This window comes from Takifugu rubripes, chromosome 19 (assembly GCF_901000725.2).
Source record: "Takifugu rubripes chromosome 19, fTakRub1.2, whole genome shotgun sequence".
Taxonomy (NCBI): domain Eukaryota; kingdom Metazoa; phylum Chordata; class Actinopteri; order Tetraodontiformes; family Tetraodontidae; genus Takifugu; species Takifugu rubripes.
The window spans coordinates 18,263,206-18,282,773 of record NC_042303.1 but is presented as its reverse complement, the minus strand read 5'-3'; the positions used below and the strand labels follow the sequence as shown (position 1 = coordinate 18,282,773).

General features: G+C 46.8%; 2 protein-coding genes across 2 annotated transcripts; both read left to right on the top strand.

The window, feature by feature from the left end:
• Positions 1–3,263: 3,263 nt before the first annotated feature.
• Positions 3,264–10,706, top strand: nucks1a (nuclear casein kinase and cyclin-dependent kinase substrate 1a). Its single transcript, XM_003973739.3, has 8 exons — positions 3,264–3,562; positions 6,962–7,008; positions 7,151–7,241; positions 7,325–7,371; positions 7,462–7,614; positions 7,814–7,963; positions 8,034–8,186; positions 8,344–10,706. The coding sequence occupies exons 1-8, from the start codon at positions 3,546–3,548 to the stop codon at positions 8,595–8,597; spliced, it is 912 nt and encodes a 303-aa protein (XP_003973788.1). The 5' UTR covers positions 3,264–3,545; the 3' UTR covers positions 8,598–10,706.
• Positions 10,707–13,388: 2,682 nt separating this feature from the next.
• Positions 13,389–19,218, top strand: LOC101071465 (Krueppel-like factor 15). Its single transcript, XM_003973763.3, has 3 exons — positions 13,389–13,562; positions 14,703–15,868; positions 16,484–19,218. Exons 2-3 carry the CDS (start codon positions 14,772–14,774, stop codon positions 16,650–16,652), a joined length of 1,266 nt encoding a protein of 421 aa, XP_003973812.1. The 5' UTR covers positions 13,389–13,562; positions 14,703–14,771; the 3' UTR covers positions 16,653–19,218.
• The last annotated feature ends 350 nt before the right edge of the window (positions 19,219–19,568 follow it).

Genomic DNA, 19,568 nt, shown 5'->3' with positions numbered 1-19,568 from the left:
GCCAAAAATCCAAAATCAAATTTTAAAAAAATCAAAAAAAAGAGTTTTTCTAAATCATGTTGAATGTCAATGTTTATATTAGGCTTTGGAAACGTATGTATACTTTATATACATTATTATTATTATTATTATTATTATTATTATTATTATTATTATTATTATTATTACTATATTTTTGTCTTAAACCAAATGTGTAGATAAATATAGACCAATTTTCATATTAGAGCAGACACCAATTATTATTGTTGTTGTTGTTGTTGTTGTTGTTTGTAGTAGTAGTTTTTTTGTAAGAAATGGGACATTTTAAATGAGGGCATTTTTCCTTTTAACATAAGAATGTTTGCATTTTTTAATGACGTGTATCATTATATAATATACAATTCATAGTATTTAGAATGACATATTTCCAAAAACGCTATTATTAACAACCTTTTGACATATTTTCCCCAGAAACATCTACATTTTCTTTATGACTTAATAAAACATCACTTTAGTTTCTGCTCCATGTTCTGGTCCTGCTGACGTTCCGCCTGTGATTCCTATTTTCCTGATGGTTTTCCATCCCGAGTGGGAACGCTGCTCCACCACAGAGGAGGTCATTAAGATTCAGGAGAGGAACGGAATAACGAGGAGCCGAGAAGATGGACAATGTCTTGACAGAGGAAAACAAGCTCATGTCAGAGCGGTTGGAAGAAGCGTGCAGGATTAAACACAGCTCGTGTGTGAGCTGGTGCTTCCCATCATGATGGAGGAACAGAAGAAGAAAGTTGAGTCCAGACACAGACACTCATGAGAGAACAGAGCTGAAGGTTCTCTGGTGGAGCTTCTTCAGCCCGGTACTTTGGTTCTGCTTCTGCCTCAGAGCTTCACACAATGACTGGAAGTGTGATGAACTCTGTAGCAGAGCTCAGAAGGGCTCCATCGCGGTCCTGCAGCGCCCCCTGCTGGTCGCTGAGATCACTGTCGTCATATTAGCGCTGATTTATCTTTCTTAACTTACGCTAAAATTTGCTAACCTGATTGAAACGTGATTTTTCTTAATATTGATTCTACAACTTTATTTCATATATATGGAGAACAAACATCTGCGCTGCAACTTGCGCGTGCGGTTGTAGAAAAATCCTTTTGTTCCAGAACAGCCACCGTAGGTCCACCGACGGTCGTGCGGGATCCCGTTTGAAACCGCAAGATTCGGGCAGATGACATTAAAAGTGTTTAAGATAGTGTGATTTTTCTAAGATATTTAATTAAAATAATCGAGCCAAAACAGCACCAGAAGACTCATTTTAAATCTCCGCACGGAACAAATACAGCATTTACAAAGGTTGATGTAAAAACAAGAGAAACTAAATCAGAATAAATTAGTTCATTCTGATTGATTGATTGATTGATTGATTGATTGATTGATTGATTGATTGATTGATTGATTGATTTTACTGTAGTTCTACATATTTGCCACTAGGTGGCAGCAATACTCAAGGGCCGACATGTGGCGCTTCCTGTCAGGCGATCATTTGGCTCTAATTCAACATTGATAATTTATATTCATGGGAATTTTAGAGGGAGAGGTAACGTGTCCGCAGCCTGAACGCGGGCTACAGCACTGGAACAGCTGGACCTGAGCAGCCAGACACGTGTGCTGTTGCAGGCTGAAGGATGGGCAGAGGAATTATTCAGAGGCAACTGCAAAGAAAAGAACAGACAGAAAGGCAAGAGACACTTCCCTGGTTTCCATGGCAACATACCTGCTCTTCACCACAGCATCGTCCCTGAACATGGAAAACGGCTGCACGTCTGTTTGGAAGGAACCAAGAGACACACAAACACACAAAGGAAGCAGCTATTTCATTACACACAACTAATCTGATACTCTAATAAGAAATCTGCAACCCCCCCCCCCCCCCCCCCCCCCCCCACACACACACACACACACACTAGGAATGGTGTCCAGCCAGGCCCAGAGGTGGCTGCAGCTGATGAAGAAACACTGGTTTACATCAGGATACTAGCAGAGATTGAAGGCAAAGAGGATAAAACAGGGCCATAAAAGTTAAACACCATAATCAAAGAGGCACTTAAGCGCGGGTTTGTTTGGGTTTTTTTTCAGGTTCTGATACTGGATCTCCAGGAACTGAAAACCTGAAACTGAAAAGATGCTGAAGACGTCGGCTCTGCCAAAAATGCAAGAGTTCTGCTCCTTTTTTAAATTAAAAGTGTCCCTTTTGTATCTGATCTAAATCCCTGGAAAGAAAAGATTTAGCATTTATAAACTTTGATGTGGAAACTTTAGAACTTAATTAAGAATGAACATTAAAGTGAAGAGGGAGACACCCTGGACATCTATCTAATTAAATCATATTCTTATACCAACCAAGAAAACTGTGGCAAATGTCAGTGATTTAACGTGCTTGTTTAAAATATTATTAAATGACACATTACAGGTTGTGAGCTTTATGGGAAGCTCTTCACAATAGATTTGTAATTCCCTGCATGTTGTTCATGTCAACAAAGTTTTAAGATACATGATAAAAACAGTGCAGACGGCCTCACCGTGACTAATCACGGATCAGATGGTTTATTGCAACATCTCACAATAAACCACATAAAACAGCACATTACAGCTGTCAGCCGAGTCACCACAAGGTAAAACTTTGACTGATGGCTCTGATCATAGTGCCAATATTAATTAGACATTTTCATCATTCTGCTGCAAAATTTCCCTCATTATTGGTGCAAAAGAGGGGACGGAGAACAGTGAGCGTGAAGAGTGAAACACACAAAAACATTAAAAGTGGTGCATTGATGAACATGGACGGGGGAGCCTCTGATCATCTCTGATGATCCAGCCGCTCCTGCCTGTCATTCTGCTGCAGCCGACCAGGTGAGACAGAAGGTTAGTGACGGATCAGGGCTTCAATACTCGATCTGACGACCCGAATCCCTGGAATATCGTTATTCCATTGACACATATCGTTCAGACTGTGATCGATAAATGCAACACGGCCTGACGGTCTTCGGGGATCCACAGTGGATCCAATGTTTGCATCCAACCTGAGGGCCTCTTTTTGTTTTCTTAACAGTGCTGTTTCAACCGAGCCTGCTAACAAAAGCGGGTAACTGTATGCTGAACGTGCTCTAAAGGGCAGCCGAGGCGGCCAATGGAGAAGAGCTTTATGGTTCAAATCAGCCAATGGGAGGAGCGGAGCGCCACGCTGCTCCTCTCAGGCTCGTGTGGGGGCGGTGCTTCTCGTTGAGGACCCACCCCTCAAAGCTGTAGGTTTGGTTGCACGCAGGCTGCAGTTTCAGTTTGTTTTATTCACCATTTTGAGCAGCTGAGGGTAAAAAATAATAAGAATATTTGCGTGTGTAGGACAAGTGGCTGCCGTATTTTTATTTTCAGGCGCTAGCTCAGGCGGCGGAGTTGTGCGTCAACCTTGCTGCCTTTGGTCGTTCGCAGAGCGGGAATCTACACTTCTTTTTTTTCCTCCCGTGCTTTTTCTTCAACTCCTTGTTCGCATCCTTAACCTCCACAGTATTCCTGCAAAATGTCAAGACCAGTGAGGTAGGTGTGCTAAATCTGTCCCCTGCTCTCCGTGCGTTAATAACGAGTCCGCGCTGGCAGGCGTCGCGGATATCATGCACGCCCGGAGCACGCCGTGGTTTATATGAGCTGAGAATATGTTTATTTCATGAAAGAATAATGGGGATCCGTGCGCGAGTGTCCCTCCGCGTGTGCACGGCGTGTTTCTAACATGGATCCCGGCCGTGCGGGACCGTTCGCCATGTCTGTGGAGATAACGCGCAGCCCGCCGCCGTGTCGTGCCTTTATCGCGCTTTTCGGAGGATCTATCATGCCCATTGTTGGCTGCTTTTTTAGGCCAGGCGGCAAATTAGGCGGCGTGATTCGGCTAGAACACGCACGCTTTAGTTACGCCAGCCCTCATATCATTTTTCCCCCGAAACTGAGAATGAGAATATGGCCACCCATTCATCCAGGGAAGGCAAATCCCCCCCCCTTCCTTCCTTCCTTCCCCACCACTGAAAAAACGACAGGAGGTGGTTCGGCCTCGCTATTTAATCTCGTTGCCGCGCAGACTGCGCACGTACGCGCCGCACATTTTTGTCGTGTTTTTATTCAACTACTTGCAAACGTTGTCGTCCGCGCGCGACAGCGAGCTGAAAACGGCGCATTGTTCGACAGAAATGTCGTCGGGGGGGGGGGGAGAAATAGGGGAAAAGGGACCTACAATTTCAGAGCTGGCAATAAATTAGGTGCGCTGGCTGATGTCAGAGGGAGGCGGAGTACTACACAGTCACCACACCCCCCAGCGGCGCCCCGGAGGACCGACCAGCAGGGGGCGCCAGAACGAACACCGCCTTCAATACGTGCCCTGCTTCGTCCTACATTTTCTTTACCATCCAGGGGCTGTGCTGGATTTTCATTACCTGACTCCCATTGTAGCTGCCAGCGGTAAATGAGAGATAGACTTGCACATGAGTAAGTGAATAAAGGAAACATTCACAAAAGGAATGGTGAAGTAATGCAATAAATACAACATAGACCCTTGTGGCGCTCCATAAAAAGACGTTCTATGTGCCGTACCTTCATTTCTGGCACGTGCGTCAAGTCTGACCTCAGTAGACGGCGGCGCCAACAAAGGAAGGCGAGCGCTGCCTCCTCTAAGGCCATCTTTATGTCATTTACAGTCATTTTTAAGTATTCCCATACTGTGTAATAACAGATGAAACTAGTATGTTTTTAGGGTGTTAACTTATTCTGTGTTGGTGTGAAAATAGAACTTTCTGAGATCCGACAAACGAGAAACATTCCTGGCAGGAAGTGAAACATATCATAGCTGCTCTCATATGGAGCCGGGATATCCCTGAAATGACTTCAGCAGGTGTCATTTTATTTTAATACACAGCTGATTTATTACATATCTGTTAAATCTCTCATTGTGTTGTCACGTCAACACCACCGAGGTCATGAAGCCGTTGGACTCTGGAGCTAAAATGAAGGTTTGACTTGTGCATATGCTAAAAGATTAAACACGCTGTCGTTGCCGTCGCCCAGACGCCGCCGCCGTTTATTAGTTCCACGTCTGTGGCTCTGGCAGCTCTCGCTGGGACCGAGTCTAACTTCTCTGTCTTGTATTTACTGTCACTTGTGGAAATCTGCACGTTTGTGCATGTTGGTTTTAGAGGAGATGGAACGATATACGGGGGAACGTGGAGGAGCCAGGGCGCGCACGTTCCATGACGGCCTCCCTCCGAGCTGGAGCTTTTACACGCTTGAGACGAGTGTTTGGCTGCTGGCTTCCCACATGCTCGCGGGGGTTTTCTCTGCTTGGTTTGGTTCTCGCCCGGCGCTGCACCGACAGATAATCAAGTAATCGATGTGCAAAGATTAGTATTTATTTTACGGGCACGGTGGTGCGTAGCATGGTGTGGAAGAGCCGACCAGGGAGACTCCAGAGGGGTTCAAACAGCCGGTAATCTCCTCTGATTGTTTTGAACTATACACGAGTTGTTTTTTTTATCAGTGAGCAGTTTAATCAGCATTTCTGATCGATGCTGCTGATAAAGCGCCAGACTCATGATGTGTCCAGAACGTTACGGCTCGTGACCCCGGAGGAGCCTCCTGGCAGGTCCCACTTAAAGAGTGTTCATGTGGAAATGAGGCAGATGTTGTAGCGTGTTCCTAATGAGCGCTGTATTGATGAGGTTGTTGCATAATTGATGACAGCCGTGGTGACGCATCACTGGCCCTCCCATCTGAGCCCTCATCCGTGAAGATGTTTGTTAAAACCTGAAACAACCAGCCGCTAAAATGAGGAGTCGGGGAACTGCTTTGTGCTTCCGTCGAGGAAAAGGATTCTCTGCAGTAGTAACGCAGGAGGAGCTGTTGCACGCCGCCTCACGGGTTATACGCCGTATCTGGTCTAACATGTCTCCTGAGCACGAACAAGCCTGAGCAGCAGCTAGTTTTATTTTAGTCAATTTGCCTCTGCTGCCATACAAAAAGGCAATAAAACGGGATTTTGTGTTTAGTGTTCAGGTCTTCGTGGCACCGGTGTGCAGGTGCATCACGGAGACGTCGCAGATGATGTAGGTGGGTGTGGCCCCCTTTGATCCTGCCACGAAGGCGCTTTAATCAACCTGCCCTGAAAAGGGCGCAGGTTGCGTAATTTCGGGCGGCCACCAGGTGTCGCTGTTGACGAGGAGACAAATGTGGGCAACATGTCCGCACGTCATCTGCTAATATGGTCATAATATAATAATATTATATAATATAACATATATAATGGTCATCATATAATCATATAGACTCAATCTACACACATTTGGCTTCATCCTTCTGGTTTACTCAAGCACAACTTGGTTCCTGCCCAAATGAATTAGTGCTTATGGTGCTTTTTGCTATCGTTTTGAATTAAAATGGTTTATAGAAATAAATATTTAAAAGCGTTTGGTGCCTCCTGACTGTTGACTGGGCTGTTTGAATGCTATTTAATTGTAGTCTGATGGTTAAAAAATGACACCAGTGTTGTGAGACGTGTGTTTCCAGTATACGGTGGTGGTTTTGTCCATCGGCTCTGTGATGGTTCACACTCGGTGTGTGTTAATCTCAAGGTGGCTCATTGGAAGGAAACAGCTTGTTGCTCTTCTAAGCCAAATTTGGAGTGTGTGTGTGTGTGTGTTTCTATGCAATAAGATCTAAGCAGCTACATCAAAAATGAACTCTTCCAGTAGCCCAGTAAGGCAAAAATATTGTTTGATTTTTATTTTGAAGTTTTATTCATGGATTCTGTTTGTACTTGTTCTGGTTGTAGAGACGCTGCTGGCGTCTATTCCAGAACCGTGGACCCCCCCCACACACACACACACACTGATGATCCCGTGTGAATTTACTGCCATTTGACCTGTAAAACTTAACCTGCTGTTGCTTTTTTTCTTCCAGGAACAGGAAAGTGGTGAACTATTCACAATTCAATGAGTCTGATGCAGGTAAGAAGATCTAAACGAAGGGGAAGGTCCACCTCTGTCCCGAGAGGCTGGAGCCTTTGTAGATGTGGAATTATGAATATTTTCTTATTCTAGAAGTTGAGCCGAGTCCTCGATGGTTAACTGGGTGGTTGTTTTCTCACAGATGAGGAGTACGGTGACAGTGAGCCCAAGAAGGTGCGCACGGCCCCTCGTGAGCCCAAACACAAGCGCTCAAAGAACTCGCAGGATGACAGGTGAGCCCCCTTGAACGCCCCGAGCGATTCATTTAAACGCCCCCAAAGCGCTAACTCGCGTTCTCCTTCATCCCGCGTTGCAGCGAGGAGTCTGACGACAAGCTGTCCAAGTCCAAAAATGATTCAGCAGGTAAGGCGCTCTTTAATAACGGAGACGGGAGCTTTGTTCAGACACTCCTGTCGGGTCACCGCCTGAATTCCCTCCGTGTCGCTGCGGCAGATGACTTTGGCAGCGACGAGGAGGACAATGACTTCGGAGAGGAAGAGGATGAAGACGGAGGGAGTGACTACGATGATAAACGAGGGAAGAAGTCAAAGAAAGCCAAGCCAGAAAAGCCCGCCAAGAGGGGCCCAAAGAGGAAACGGGCTGCAGGTAACCGGTCCGAATCCCCGGCCTGCTTCTGCTTTCAGATGAGACACGTGTGTGTTTTAGTTCACGTCCGAGGTGGCGTGTAGCTCTGATCCGAGGGCCAGTGGGTCCGATAGCCCAGTGTTGCCACGACTACTTGAACCTACATTTGGTTCCTAGTTTTTAAAGATGTGCCCGTTGTGTGAATGTGTGCGTTGTGTAGATGACAGCGACGATGAGAGGGAAGTAAGTCGAAAGCGCACGGTGCGCCAGGCCGCCTCCAAGGCCGTGTCCAAACAGAGGGAGATCCTGCTGGGTGACGGCGGCAGCGAGGACGAGGAGCAGGAAGACCAGGAGGAACCCTACATGGACCGTAGGTGCCTCGTGCTCGTGCCTCGGAGAACAACAGGAAGTGGCATCATGAGTGTTTGTTTTCTGGGCAGCTGATGAGTCTGGCAGCGACGAGGACTTCATGGTGGAGGACGACGATGACAGCGATTACGGCCAGTCGAAGAAGAGGGGCAAGAAGGTGATTCGACGAGGACGGCCAGACAAGAAAGAGAGGAAAAGCCCCAAACCCCGACTAAAGGCCACAGGTGAGCAGCCCCAACGACCTTTTAGCTCCTGGTCAAAGACAAACCACCTTAGTTCCTGGGATCCTGGAACTTTGTTGTTATCCCTGGAACTTTAGCTTCTTCCTGTCTTGTTTACTGGGATGTTTAGTGGTCGCTAAGTGCCTCGTGTTTTCCTCAGTCACCCCCAGTCCAATGAAAGGAAAAGGCAAAGGGCGTCCCAGCACCAAGGCCCTGGAGAAGAGCTCACCCAAAGAGGAGGAGGAAGAGGATCCCGAGAGCCCCCTGGAGGAAGAGGAGGAGGAGGAAGCTGAGAAGAAAGAGACCTCCCCTGCCCCCAAGACGACAAAGGAGGCTGCAGGAGGTGACGAGGAGGAGGAAGACGAAGAGGAGGAGGACGGCTCAGAAGAAGAGGCACCCTCTGGAGAAGACTAGAAGATGCCAGAGTCTATCCTTTATGTCTTTTCTGTCTCTCTGTCAACGTTTTTGTTTCTTTTGTTGCTTCACTTTTTTGGGGGTTCTTTTTATTTTATTTTATTTTTGTTCCCTTGGTGGCCTGGCGCAGCGGTTTGGACGCTCCTCTTTCCAGTTGCAACGTTGTTGATCATGGGACTGACATGTGTGTATGAGTTTTTCCTTCCCGACCTCACTATACTCGGCAGTTCCTCCCCGTATTTTATTGTGAAAGTCCCGACAGTTCTGCCTTCTCCAGGAGCGCCGTGCTCGCGAGCATCCGTCCTCAGTGTGATCAAACGTGGCTTTAATTTCCCCTCCTGATCGGACATGAGCTAGCCTCACGCTCAATCCGCCTCCGGTGGACTTGTTCCCTCGGAGCGTATCATGAACCGGAGCGCTGTATTCACACATGCTGCGCTTTCTCTGGTACTCGGAGCTTTTTACCTCTTTTAATCTCGCCGTGTTAGTTGTTGTTTTAAAGGCCGTTTCTTCGGTTAAAGCGCCGCCCGTCTGCCCCGAACGCCCGCGAGGGCAGGTCGGTGGGTCACTCTTCCTTCTTTCAAGCGCGTTAATGACATTTTTATCGAGTTCTGTGAAGGAATTTCCCACGTGGGCTTTGGTTCCTTTCCTTTCCGCTCCCGTCGGCTGCCTGCGTGTAACGGTTTTGTCCGTGGGGTTTTTCCTCGGCTGCGCCATGCTGCGACCCATTCCCTGTGAAAACACGAACCTTGACATCATGCATGGCTCAGGCGTCTCCTCCCGCTCAAGCCCCCGTGCCAGGCCCCCACCACCACCCCCCCAACCCCGACCTTTATTCTGTCGAATGGTTCATTTTTAAGAAATGCAAGAATTTTTTTTTGTTTCGGTTCTTTTTCTCAAGAAAAAAAGAATGTTGGTTTTTTTTTTTTTTTGGTTTTTTTTTTCTCCTGTTGGTTCGTTGTTCTAAATCTTTATTCAGATTTTTTTTGTAATGTTTGTTTTTTAAGAAAAAATAAAATGTATCTTGATTTTAAAGAAACCTAAGTTGACCCTATCCAGTCTGTTCTGATGGTTAGAGCGGCCATCCCTCCTCCATCACACCCGCTGCTCCTCCAGTGTTGCTGTCCACATCACGTCCGTTCGCTCTTCCTTTACGATCACAATCCACCCGGGTTTGGGTTTTTTTCCCCCCTTTTGACAGACTCACCTGATCATTTGTCTTTTTAATGCCTTAATTTTCACCACGTTGAAGCAGTGGCTCTGGTGGCGCCGTCGGAGGCCTGAGAATGTAACCTGTCCTCGCGTCGTAGGTCTTTATTGGACACGGCACGCGTCAACAATTTGTTTGATCAGCATTCCATCCGAAGCCATAAACGATCACAAGACTAGTGATTCTGAGATCTGGTGCAGCACTAGTGAGGTCCCTTTTTTGAACCGAGCGGCATTTCACTGTCGCGGAAATTGAAAGGCAAAAAGTTTCCAATTGTGATCTTTGGAACAGAAATTTGACTATCGAGCTTTTTTGTCTTGAGAAATTCTGACGCAGACGAGTCCTGGAATTCCAGGACGCGCTGGAACCCACCGGGTTCAGAAGCACAGTCGGTAGATTTACAGCTGTCCTCGTCGGCAGGTCGCCGTTTCGTTTTTCTACATGCTCCTGATTTGACCCCCAATTCTTGGTTGGATGAGATTTAAGAGTAAAAAAAAAAGGTTGTTTTTATGAATTTGACACTGCAGGATCAGATACTGTCTGTAGATGGGAGTGCCGGGCTTGACTGCTCCTCTCCATCGCCCCACATGGGATAAGGCTGTGAATTTCTCCTCTTTCATCCATTCTACAACTTCTTCTGTTGTACTTTTCTGTATTTGCAATGTAATTGTAAGAGTTGTGATTCTTACAGAAGACCAAGTGGAGAATCTTGTCAGTGTGGAAAAGGAACGCTGAACTCAAATCTTTTTGCATGTTGTGGAAAATGGTGCAAAGAAATGATGCTGGTGATGGCAATGTTGTGGTCTTACATAAAAAAAAAAAGTATTAACAACAATGTTGATAATGTTTTTGGTTTCCCAGCTTCTAATAAAGGCAACCTACTTTTTCTACAGATTTAACTACCTGGTTTCTGATGTTCTGGTGCTGTTGGCGTGCAATGATCTGTAATCCCTCCAGCCTCCACAGGGGGCGCTGCGTCAGGCTGCACCGATACGCGCACAAACACGCAGGTTTATAGTTCCTCCAAAACTCACATAACGTTGCAATTTCTGAAGTTCTGTCAAATAATCTACTGTAAATATTTGCACTGTAAATACAAACAACGTTAAAAGTTAGTGGGTCGGGCTAAAATGGCAAAGGTAAAACAGCGCTGAGTAACTGCGGCTTATTTGCTAATTAAAAATGTAGAATGGTGGAACTGAACCTGGAGGAGAATCCTTGATACCCGTGGAGGAACATTTGATACCTTTACTATAGGTTCTTGACTCGGTTTACGCAGCGAGGAATTACAAAAGCACTTCCATGACGTCAGTTCTTTAAAGGGCCACCATGTTAGAGTTTAGCTGCACAGTGTAAAAACTAAAAGAGCCGTCTTGACTTCTGAGGAAGCTGTAATTATTTTTAAAGGAGAGTAAGAACAAAAAATGCTCAGATGTGGGTCCATGTGGTTCTGGGGGGCCTCAGGACAGGGCCCTGGCCCTGCTGGGATATTCACCAAATCCACTTTATGTTATTTAATTGTGGGACAGAAACACCCCTGACATTTAAAATAAAGCTAACAGCAAACGAGCATGCGTAAAACAGGGGTGTTTTTTTTTTTACTTTCCATGGGTGAAGATGTGACATGACGTCGTGCTGTGTGCTGTTGCCAAGAAACCACAGCAAAGTTCTGAAGGTCTTTGGTGCATAAATGCTGCAGTCTACTCTTCTATCTACTTATCCTTGTGCTCTTTAGTTTATGTGGTTGGTCATTCTCCCTCTCTCTCCCCCCTCTCCCTCTCTCTCCCTCCCTCCCTCCCTCTCCCTCCCCCCTCCCTCCCCCTCTCCCTCCCCCTCTCCCCCTCTCTCGCTGACCTGTTGTTGCTCTGTTTAGCCACCAGATGGCGATGCTGTTCATCGGAATAAAGTCGAACTAATACCTCAACTTAATTTCTGCGTGACGAACTCTAATTAACCTCCATCACACCTCCAATTTGTGAGACAATTCTCAAACTATACATTCTGTAATTAACTGCTGTTTTCTTAAACTTCCAAATGATGACTCTTCACTTGAGTCGGTGTAATCCTGAGAGGACAGTGTGTTCTTAAACACAGCCAGGAAGTGCCTGCAGCCAGAATATTCTATATTACAATACACAAACCATTACTTTACATATTTTATCTAACACTCACTAACACTAACTGGTCCAGAATCTCTGTCCAGTTATTCTCTGTCTCTGTTCATATTCCATACTAGTTATGGTTTGTTTTTTTAAAAAGTAATTTATTTAAAAATTTAAAAATATTGAAATACTACCGAAATGATTATGTAATACATCTAAATAAAAGGCTGTGACATGAGAGCAGACATGAATGTAAATTTAAAGTAAAAAAAACACCAGTTAGAAGAGCATCAACTACAAAGAAGTAGTTTATGTGGCTCCAAAGAGCTGGAAAAATCCAGTAGATATGAAGAATAAGAAGCAATTAAGGCTGATCAAATGTCAGAACGGGACTGCAGACTTGGTGAGGAGTTAATTAGCACACGGCAACAACCCTGCTAACATCAGTAGAACAGAACTGGGTTCATTATTTGCTCTATTACCGTCTCTGGAAGCCAAACATTTGACATGGTTCCGCCTTACTGTCAATGTTGATTCCAGAGAAAATCACCAGACTTGTTATCACGGCCGTTGATAATGCAACAACGTTAAAGCACATTCAGTGGCGGTCCCAGAACAGAACCCAGTGGGACACCAGAGGTCCAGAAAGCAGCCACAGACATGTAGACAATAAGCAGCTGGCAAATCGATGGAGGAAATACTTTTACATCAGTATCATCATAGTTGAGCTCTGTAAAGTGATGAACGATGCCCAAGGTTGATGTCCACCATCAGGGTCTCTGATCCGTTTCCTGCAGCTTCCTAAGCCCGACTGTGGTTCGGACTGTGGTCACTACTGACATCCTTCCTCACTCCTCTGCAGTTTGGAGGTGTTTGAGGAGAAAAAGAAACATCACCGCTTCTTCTAACTGATTAGGGGGCAATATGAGGACAGATGATAATGACAAAATAAAACTCAATCAGAAGCAAATCAGAGCAATGACAGGAAGCCCCTCTACAGTTTTGCCTGCTGACTGCAGGATGAGGCTGTGCCAGGGAGGTCATGTGACCGCCGGTGTTTGAATGTGAATCATAGTCTATGATCAGCCCCCTCACTTCACTGAGAGCCTCCAACACAAGACCAGCAATACACGGTGGAAGACAAACCCATTGAAGATAATCCGATTGATTGGATCACCAGCTTTGGGTGTAAGTCAGCACGTGGGGGAATGAGCTGATTGGCGGAGGTGTGCGTGTGTTTTGTTTCTGTTCGTGGTGAAGTCATTCGGGACGAGGTCATCCCTCAGAACGACCATGTTCTGCTTCCGGTGATTGGCGCCGCCCCCGTCACAAGGCCACATTGTGCTCTGCGCCCATGATCAACACATGGCAGTCAGAATTTATCGGCCGCCGTCCAATCAGAGCGCTCCTATTAGGGCGAGCCTCCGCCGGGCTCGGCCAATCAGCGCGGCCGAACGGGACCCGTGCCTCTGAGTTGTGCTGCGATGCGGTCACGTGACGCTGGGAAAAGGAATGCCAACATGGATCCGTGGCAAGGACGCGACGTGAGAGCGCGACGACAATAACACGACGAAGGAGGGGAGAAAGCGTCCAAATAGAGAACGCCGTCGACGGCGCCGCTTCCTGCACCGACCCTCCTTCGCTCTGAGCACGGTAGGCCCAGGCAGATATTCGGGATCCCCCTGATCTGGTCACCAGAGAGACGGGGGGAGTGTGGAACATTTTTTTGACCCAGCCGAACTTGAGACCCGTGGATTCCTGTGCAGGCGCTGCTGTAGTCAGACGAGTTTGCCGTCTTTTGAACGCTTCTTGCGCGACAAAGGCCGTCCTGGCTTCCTCTGGTTCGGTCTCCGGGCTGGTTTTGCGTGTGCACACGGCCGTGGGTGCGTCGGTGAGGGCCATGTTTACCAGCCCTGCTGGTGCTGGTGGAGTCGGAGGCCTCGCTGCAACATGTGCTGAGGCTCTGACAGCAGCCACAGATTCCTTCGACATGATCGCAGCGCGGCTTCGACTCTGCCTTCAGATTCGACGCGTAACACTGGAAAATGAGACGCTCTTCATTCGAATCCGCCGAATCCACACGTGTTTAACAAGAGACTGAAAAGGCGAAAGGTTTTACAGGTTTCTTATGATCGTATTTTCCAGTGTAAGTGTATATTTATGCCACTATTTTTAAAAAGAAGGAAATCACCGATGTCCTCGTGCTTGCTGGGGCTGTGCATTGGATCAGAAATCGATCTATAAGATCAAATGTGGAAATATGGCCTTTTTTTGCTTATGACAAATTAGGAATGTTTATAGAGACAGTAAGTATTTACTGATATTCTGAGGGTCAGGTTTTATAATAGATTTGCTGTATTGAATCTAATACCTGTGTTAAATCTGCTCACGTCGTTGTTGTTTATAAAAAAGGAGGCTCTTCCTCCATTTTCATCATCACTCAGAGTTCAGCTGGAGCGAGATCTCGCTGATTCCCTTCAAGCGTGCAAAAACTGCTGCTCACTTACTTCTCCTTTAATTTGATTGTAAAGAGAACAAGGTTTGAGTTGTTGAGCTGAACCTTCAACACACAATAACACTCGCTCGGTGGTTTTAACGTAAAGTGTGTTTATGATGCAAAGAGATCTATAAAACACAGATATGGCCAGAAATGAGTACGTCTAACCTGATCAGTCATAAGAGTGTGTATTTAAATTTATTTAGAATGTGAATATAAAAGATGAGTTATGTGATAGAAGGAGAATGTGAACCAGTCCTGTTGAATGCTCATCATGTCTATTCTCAACGTTGCAGGTTTTCTGTGATCCCAGTTCTGGAAAAAGTGTTTCTTCCACATCTCTCTTCTGCATTTGGTTGGAATCAATGGTGTCGCTCCACAGCAGAACCGGTTTGGACAACGACCTGTTCAGGGACGGCGGCTGTAGCGGCCTGTTCTCTCTCGGTCTGGGAGAGGGAGCTCACAGCGAGGGGGGCAGCTCGGCGTCGTGCGACAGCCCCGAGGCCGGGGAGCTCGCCGCCATGCACAGCTCCAGTCCTGGGGAGGAGGAAGATGGTGAGGAGGAGGAGGAAGATGAAGAAGACGAGGCATGCCTGCATATTTTCCTTGGTGAAGAGGGAGAAGATGAAGCTGCAGGTCAGGAGCCCAAGTTGCCAGAGTTCCCTTTCAGCTCCTCTTCCCCATTCTCTCCAACTCTAGAAGACATAGAAGAGTTCCTGAGGGAAAAAATGGAACTGGTCAAAGACGAGGCATTGAGCCCCAAAGAGGAGCCCTCCCCTCAAACATGCATGGACTCGCCATCCTCCAGCGCCCCTCTGACCACCGATTCAGACACTGGCACCGAACCTGGGACGAGCACCTCGCAGTGCACTTCAAGACCAGACACTCCTGGCAAAACAGAAGGAAGCCCAGCTGACCTGTCCCGTTCTCCCCAGGTGAACCTCTCTCCCACTCCAATCACCCCACCTGTGCTCCTGGGGGCTCCTCTCGTTCTGCAGCTCCAGCCCCTGCAACTGGCCCAGTCTCCCACCCCCGCAGGATCCCCCCCTGGAGTCCAAAGTGGAATTTGGCTCACTCATCTGGTCATGGGTCTCCAGAATGGAACAGGACAAAATGTCACACTGTTGACCCCACAGGTGCCCTCCACCCCCACCACATTGGTATCATTAAACGCTGGAGATACCAAGTCAGTGGACCAGAAGTATGTGAAGATTGCCCCGCTGCCCCTCACGATGAGGACCTTAGAGATCAGGGGCGTGAGTGGGGTCGGGGGCCAGGACAGCAGCCTGTTGAAGGCTGTAGGATCCCGCGTGACCAGAGTGCCCCCCACTGAGAGGGTCCATAAGTGCTCTCACCCAGGCTGTGGGAAGATGTACACCAAAAGCAGCCACCTGAAAGCTCATTTCCGCCGCCACACAGGAGAGAAACCGTACACATGCAGCTGGCCTGAGTGTGGATGGAGGTGCGTAACAGGATTGTTATCTTTTTTTCCTCAGGTTTGAAGGCATTTTTTTAGAATGTGACTGGAATTTAATGTCACATGACCAGCGCACACGGATGGGTTGGACAGAGCATCATGCTGTGCCCAACTATTGACTGTTAATCATAGAATCCACCCATGCATGTTGCCTGCATATTAAATAGAAACAGAAGGTGATAATTAGCAACCATCTGCAAACTAAAAATTTCAGGGAGTTTCAGGATTAAATACAACTTAATATTGAGTATTAAGGTCTGAGTCCAGCAGAACTCTGGGTGTAAGTGACAGTAAAGAGGCTCAGCCTTGTGGTGTGTGTTCCTCTCTGAAGAGAATAAGCAAATGTTAACTGATAAATCCATAATCTGATGATCTGTTACTGGGTTTTAGTATTCCTTTTCTCACCCAGAAGGCTTCCACATGTTTCCATCACGTGGATAGTTTCTTGGCTCTTCTCTGATGATCACCTGCCAGCTGTCCAATAACGGTCCTGGCTGCCGCTGCATGTGTCGCCCCGCCGACACATTTGTGTGGGTGGCGGGTCACTCTCAGCTGCTGTGGTCCTTCACCCACCTGCTCTCTCTGCTCCTGTCTCGCCAGGTTCTCCCGGTCCGATGAGCTGTCCCGTCACCGCCGCTCACACTCTGGCATCAAGCCGTACGAGTGTTCGCTGTGTGAGAAGAAGTTCGCCCGCAGCGATCACTTGTCCAAACACACAAAGGTCCACCGCAGCTCCAGACCCAACAGGATTATCAGAGCTACAGTGTGATTCTCAGCTAGCCCCTAAAATCTGCCCTGCATCCATCCTGGCCCCCCTCCCCGGGGGGCTCCAGAACTCAGGACTCTTCGTGATCCAGTGTCGACTTTTCGGATGAAATTTGAGAGCCAGCTGCTGCATCTTCAGCGTTTCTTCCTTCTTTTATCTCCTCCCTGCCCTTCGTGTGTCATCTCAACGTTGAGCGAAGAGCCTCCTCAGGAAAATGTCCGATTTCCTGGCCTTCACATACGCTCGTGTTCAAGGCGGCGTACAGGAGGGAGCTTTAAGTGGGCTGCTTCCACCTTGTCTTTACGTGCATCCCGAGGGAGCCGGGATGCATCAGAGGCCAGAAGGCTGCTCGTGATATAAGAAATCCCCTCTGAACGTGTTAGTGATGAGAACACAAAGGCAGTCCGGCCTGGACCCGGTTTACTTCCCATCAGCCCTCCTCTGTCAGGCAGAGCAGCAGCGACGTTCCCGCCCCCTCCGGTGCGTTTCAACAGTAAATCTCACTGCCTCCAGTTTTTCCCAGACTGTGCGCTGCAGTAGAACTCTTCTTTGTAACGTTCTACACATCAATTATGCACACACGATGTTGCTGTACTTGCAGAAGAAGAAGTAAGCACTTACCTGAAGTGAGTCTAGATACGTTTATCTATGCTGGTGGAAGCTATGTACATGTTTCTGTAGCAGGGTTGTGAGACCTGAAGCAGTCAAAGAGAGCCACGGGGATGTCCGTGAAGACAAGGTCAGGAGAGCCCTGGAGAACCCCTGTTTGTAGCCTCTACCTGCACTATTGTTCCAGTTTTGAAGCTACTGGGTACTGCTGGAAGTGTACTGGCACAGTAGTTCAATAAGCTCCATCTTCTTTTGGAATCTTCCAATCAAAGCCAAAGGGTCCACACGCATTAAGATTTTGAATATTTTTGTTCATGGTAACAATGAAAGTGTGCCAGGTTGGCAGCACATTTATGGTATGTGTTCTCATCACAAGGAATGCAATGAAATATTTCTCTTTGCTGAAATCATGGACGCTGCAGACTCCTCCAGAAGGGGAGGAACAGATTTTCAGGTCATCTGGAACTAATAGTATGGCTCCTTGATTGCTTTGCCTCCCGTTGGACTGGGCTAAAACTAAAATCTGCTCTGCTCTTTGTCAGTTCTGGCCTTTTTAATGCAAAAGTCATAATCCTCCTTATTTTGACCTGTATGCCTTTGCTCAGTCCCCGTGTGCCCTTATTGTGACTGATGCTTTTCTCTGTGATACGAAGCCTAACTTTAACCTAATATTGTCACAACCAGCTCTTATTTTATGTAACTGTGATTTTAAACGGAGGGTTGCCAAACCAGTAATTCCCGTTCTGGCCCCGTACAGGCATGAACGCATCTACCATGTGCTTTCGCTTTATAAGCTCCTTGTTCTCTGAAGTTCTCTTGAAGTCAGTGTGCAGCCAAACCTGCTGCAGATGGCCTCGAAAACAACTCGGATTGCATGTTCTGTTTTGTGACGTGGAACATGGCTCCTTCCTCTTTACAGCAGCGTTTGCTGTATATGGTGTTCTCTTGTGTATAGCAGCAAGAAAAGCTAATCGGTCAAAGAGCTGGAAAGGTAGCTAACATCTCTTCAATCCCTGTAACCCGGTATAATCGTACTGAAACTGTACAGCTCGTAGCCATTGTATAGGTGTATTTTTTGAACAGAGAGGAGGTTTTAATCAGTGCATTAAGCTATTCATGTTTCTCAAGAGATTTTTTGGTCTTTAATATGAGTTTGATTGTAGTGTGATCCTTCTGTGGAATGTCAAACTGATTATGGGCTGGGATTTGGAGTCCTAAACTACCACCCTGCAACCATTAAGGTGTCAAGTGCACTTGTGTTAGTGGAAAGTGAGAAACAATAACTGTGCTCTTATGGCAGTTCCATAAACTTATATCGGAACCATGAAATGCCAAAACAATAAAAAGCATTAAAAAAAAAAAGAGCTGAAGGTTGAGCTGCACGAGCGGTGCAGTCCCTCTTCTCTTGTACCCTTGATCCGATCACCTTGGTGCTTCATATGAAGAGTCTGTCTAAATGCCAGCGTTGACATATCTAGATTGTTTCCTCAGAAACAGACGACTACAGTGCTGACCACAGGTTACTGCTTGAACAACATTGGTGCTTCTGGTAAACACTTAACGTAAAGCACTTATTCATGCCGCCGTGCACAGCAATCATGTTTATATCTGTGTTTCTAGCATCATGGAGGCGTTGAGTCTCACTTTGTAAAAACATTGGTCTGTGTGAAAGCCCACTGGACAGACGGGCAGACGTGTTTATCTGTCTGAATCAATGCTGTCTTTGTGTCTGAGCCTCCCCAGGCTGCTTCTACTGACCTATATCCAGACCTGTATTCCCTAATCACCATCATCCAAATCTCTCTCTCTCTCCCTCACTGTCTCTCTACCCATCTCTCCTCTGTTTCTCTTTCACTCCCGCCTGTGCTTTTGGTTGAACATGGGCTGTATATACAGTATTTTGTTTTTTGAATACCAGAAATGCTATTTTCCTATTTGCAGAAATAAAATTGAAAACGCTGAATCATTTTTGGTGTGGCGCTGTTTGTTACTGACCCGTTTCAGCCGCCCCGACAGGTTCACGCGGATGGGAGGAAGTCCCACAGTCCCGTTCAGGCAGCCATTAGTCCACTTGAGCTGATGATGAATTTGGGGGGCGTCGGTCTGCAAAACAGCTCTGGGGGGTTTTAGCAAACAGGCTTTCAACTAGTTTTGAAAAATAAATAAAAAGAGGCAGCAGGGCCGTCCGAGCATCCACAAACTGATGCATTCGGTGTTTGAAAAGACCTGAAATCATTTACTAAGGTGCTTCTACCGCTAATAAACACACTTAAGTACTGTGAATAAACAGCATTTGCTCAGCTTTCTTGA

Bases quoted from the DNA above. Each gene is read 5' to 3' on its own strand.
- nucks1a (XM_003973739.3), top strand. The intron at 7,372-7,461 runs GTAAGGCGCTCT...TCGCTGCGGCAG, and splicing joins GTCCAAAAATGATTCAGCAG to ATGACTTTGGCAGCGACGAG. The intron at 8,187-8,343 runs GTGAGCAGCCCC...TGTTTTCCTCAG, and splicing joins ACCCCGACTAAAGGCCACAG to TCACCCCCAGTCCAATGAAA.
- LOC101071465 (XM_003973763.3), top strand. From the start codon at position 14,772: ATGGTGTCGCTCCACAGCAGAACCGGTTTGGACAACGACCTGTTCAGG. The intron at 15,869-16,483 runs GTGCGTAACAGG...CTGTCTCGCCAG, and splicing joins TGGCCTGAGTGTGGATGGAG to GTTCTCCCGGTCCGATGAGC.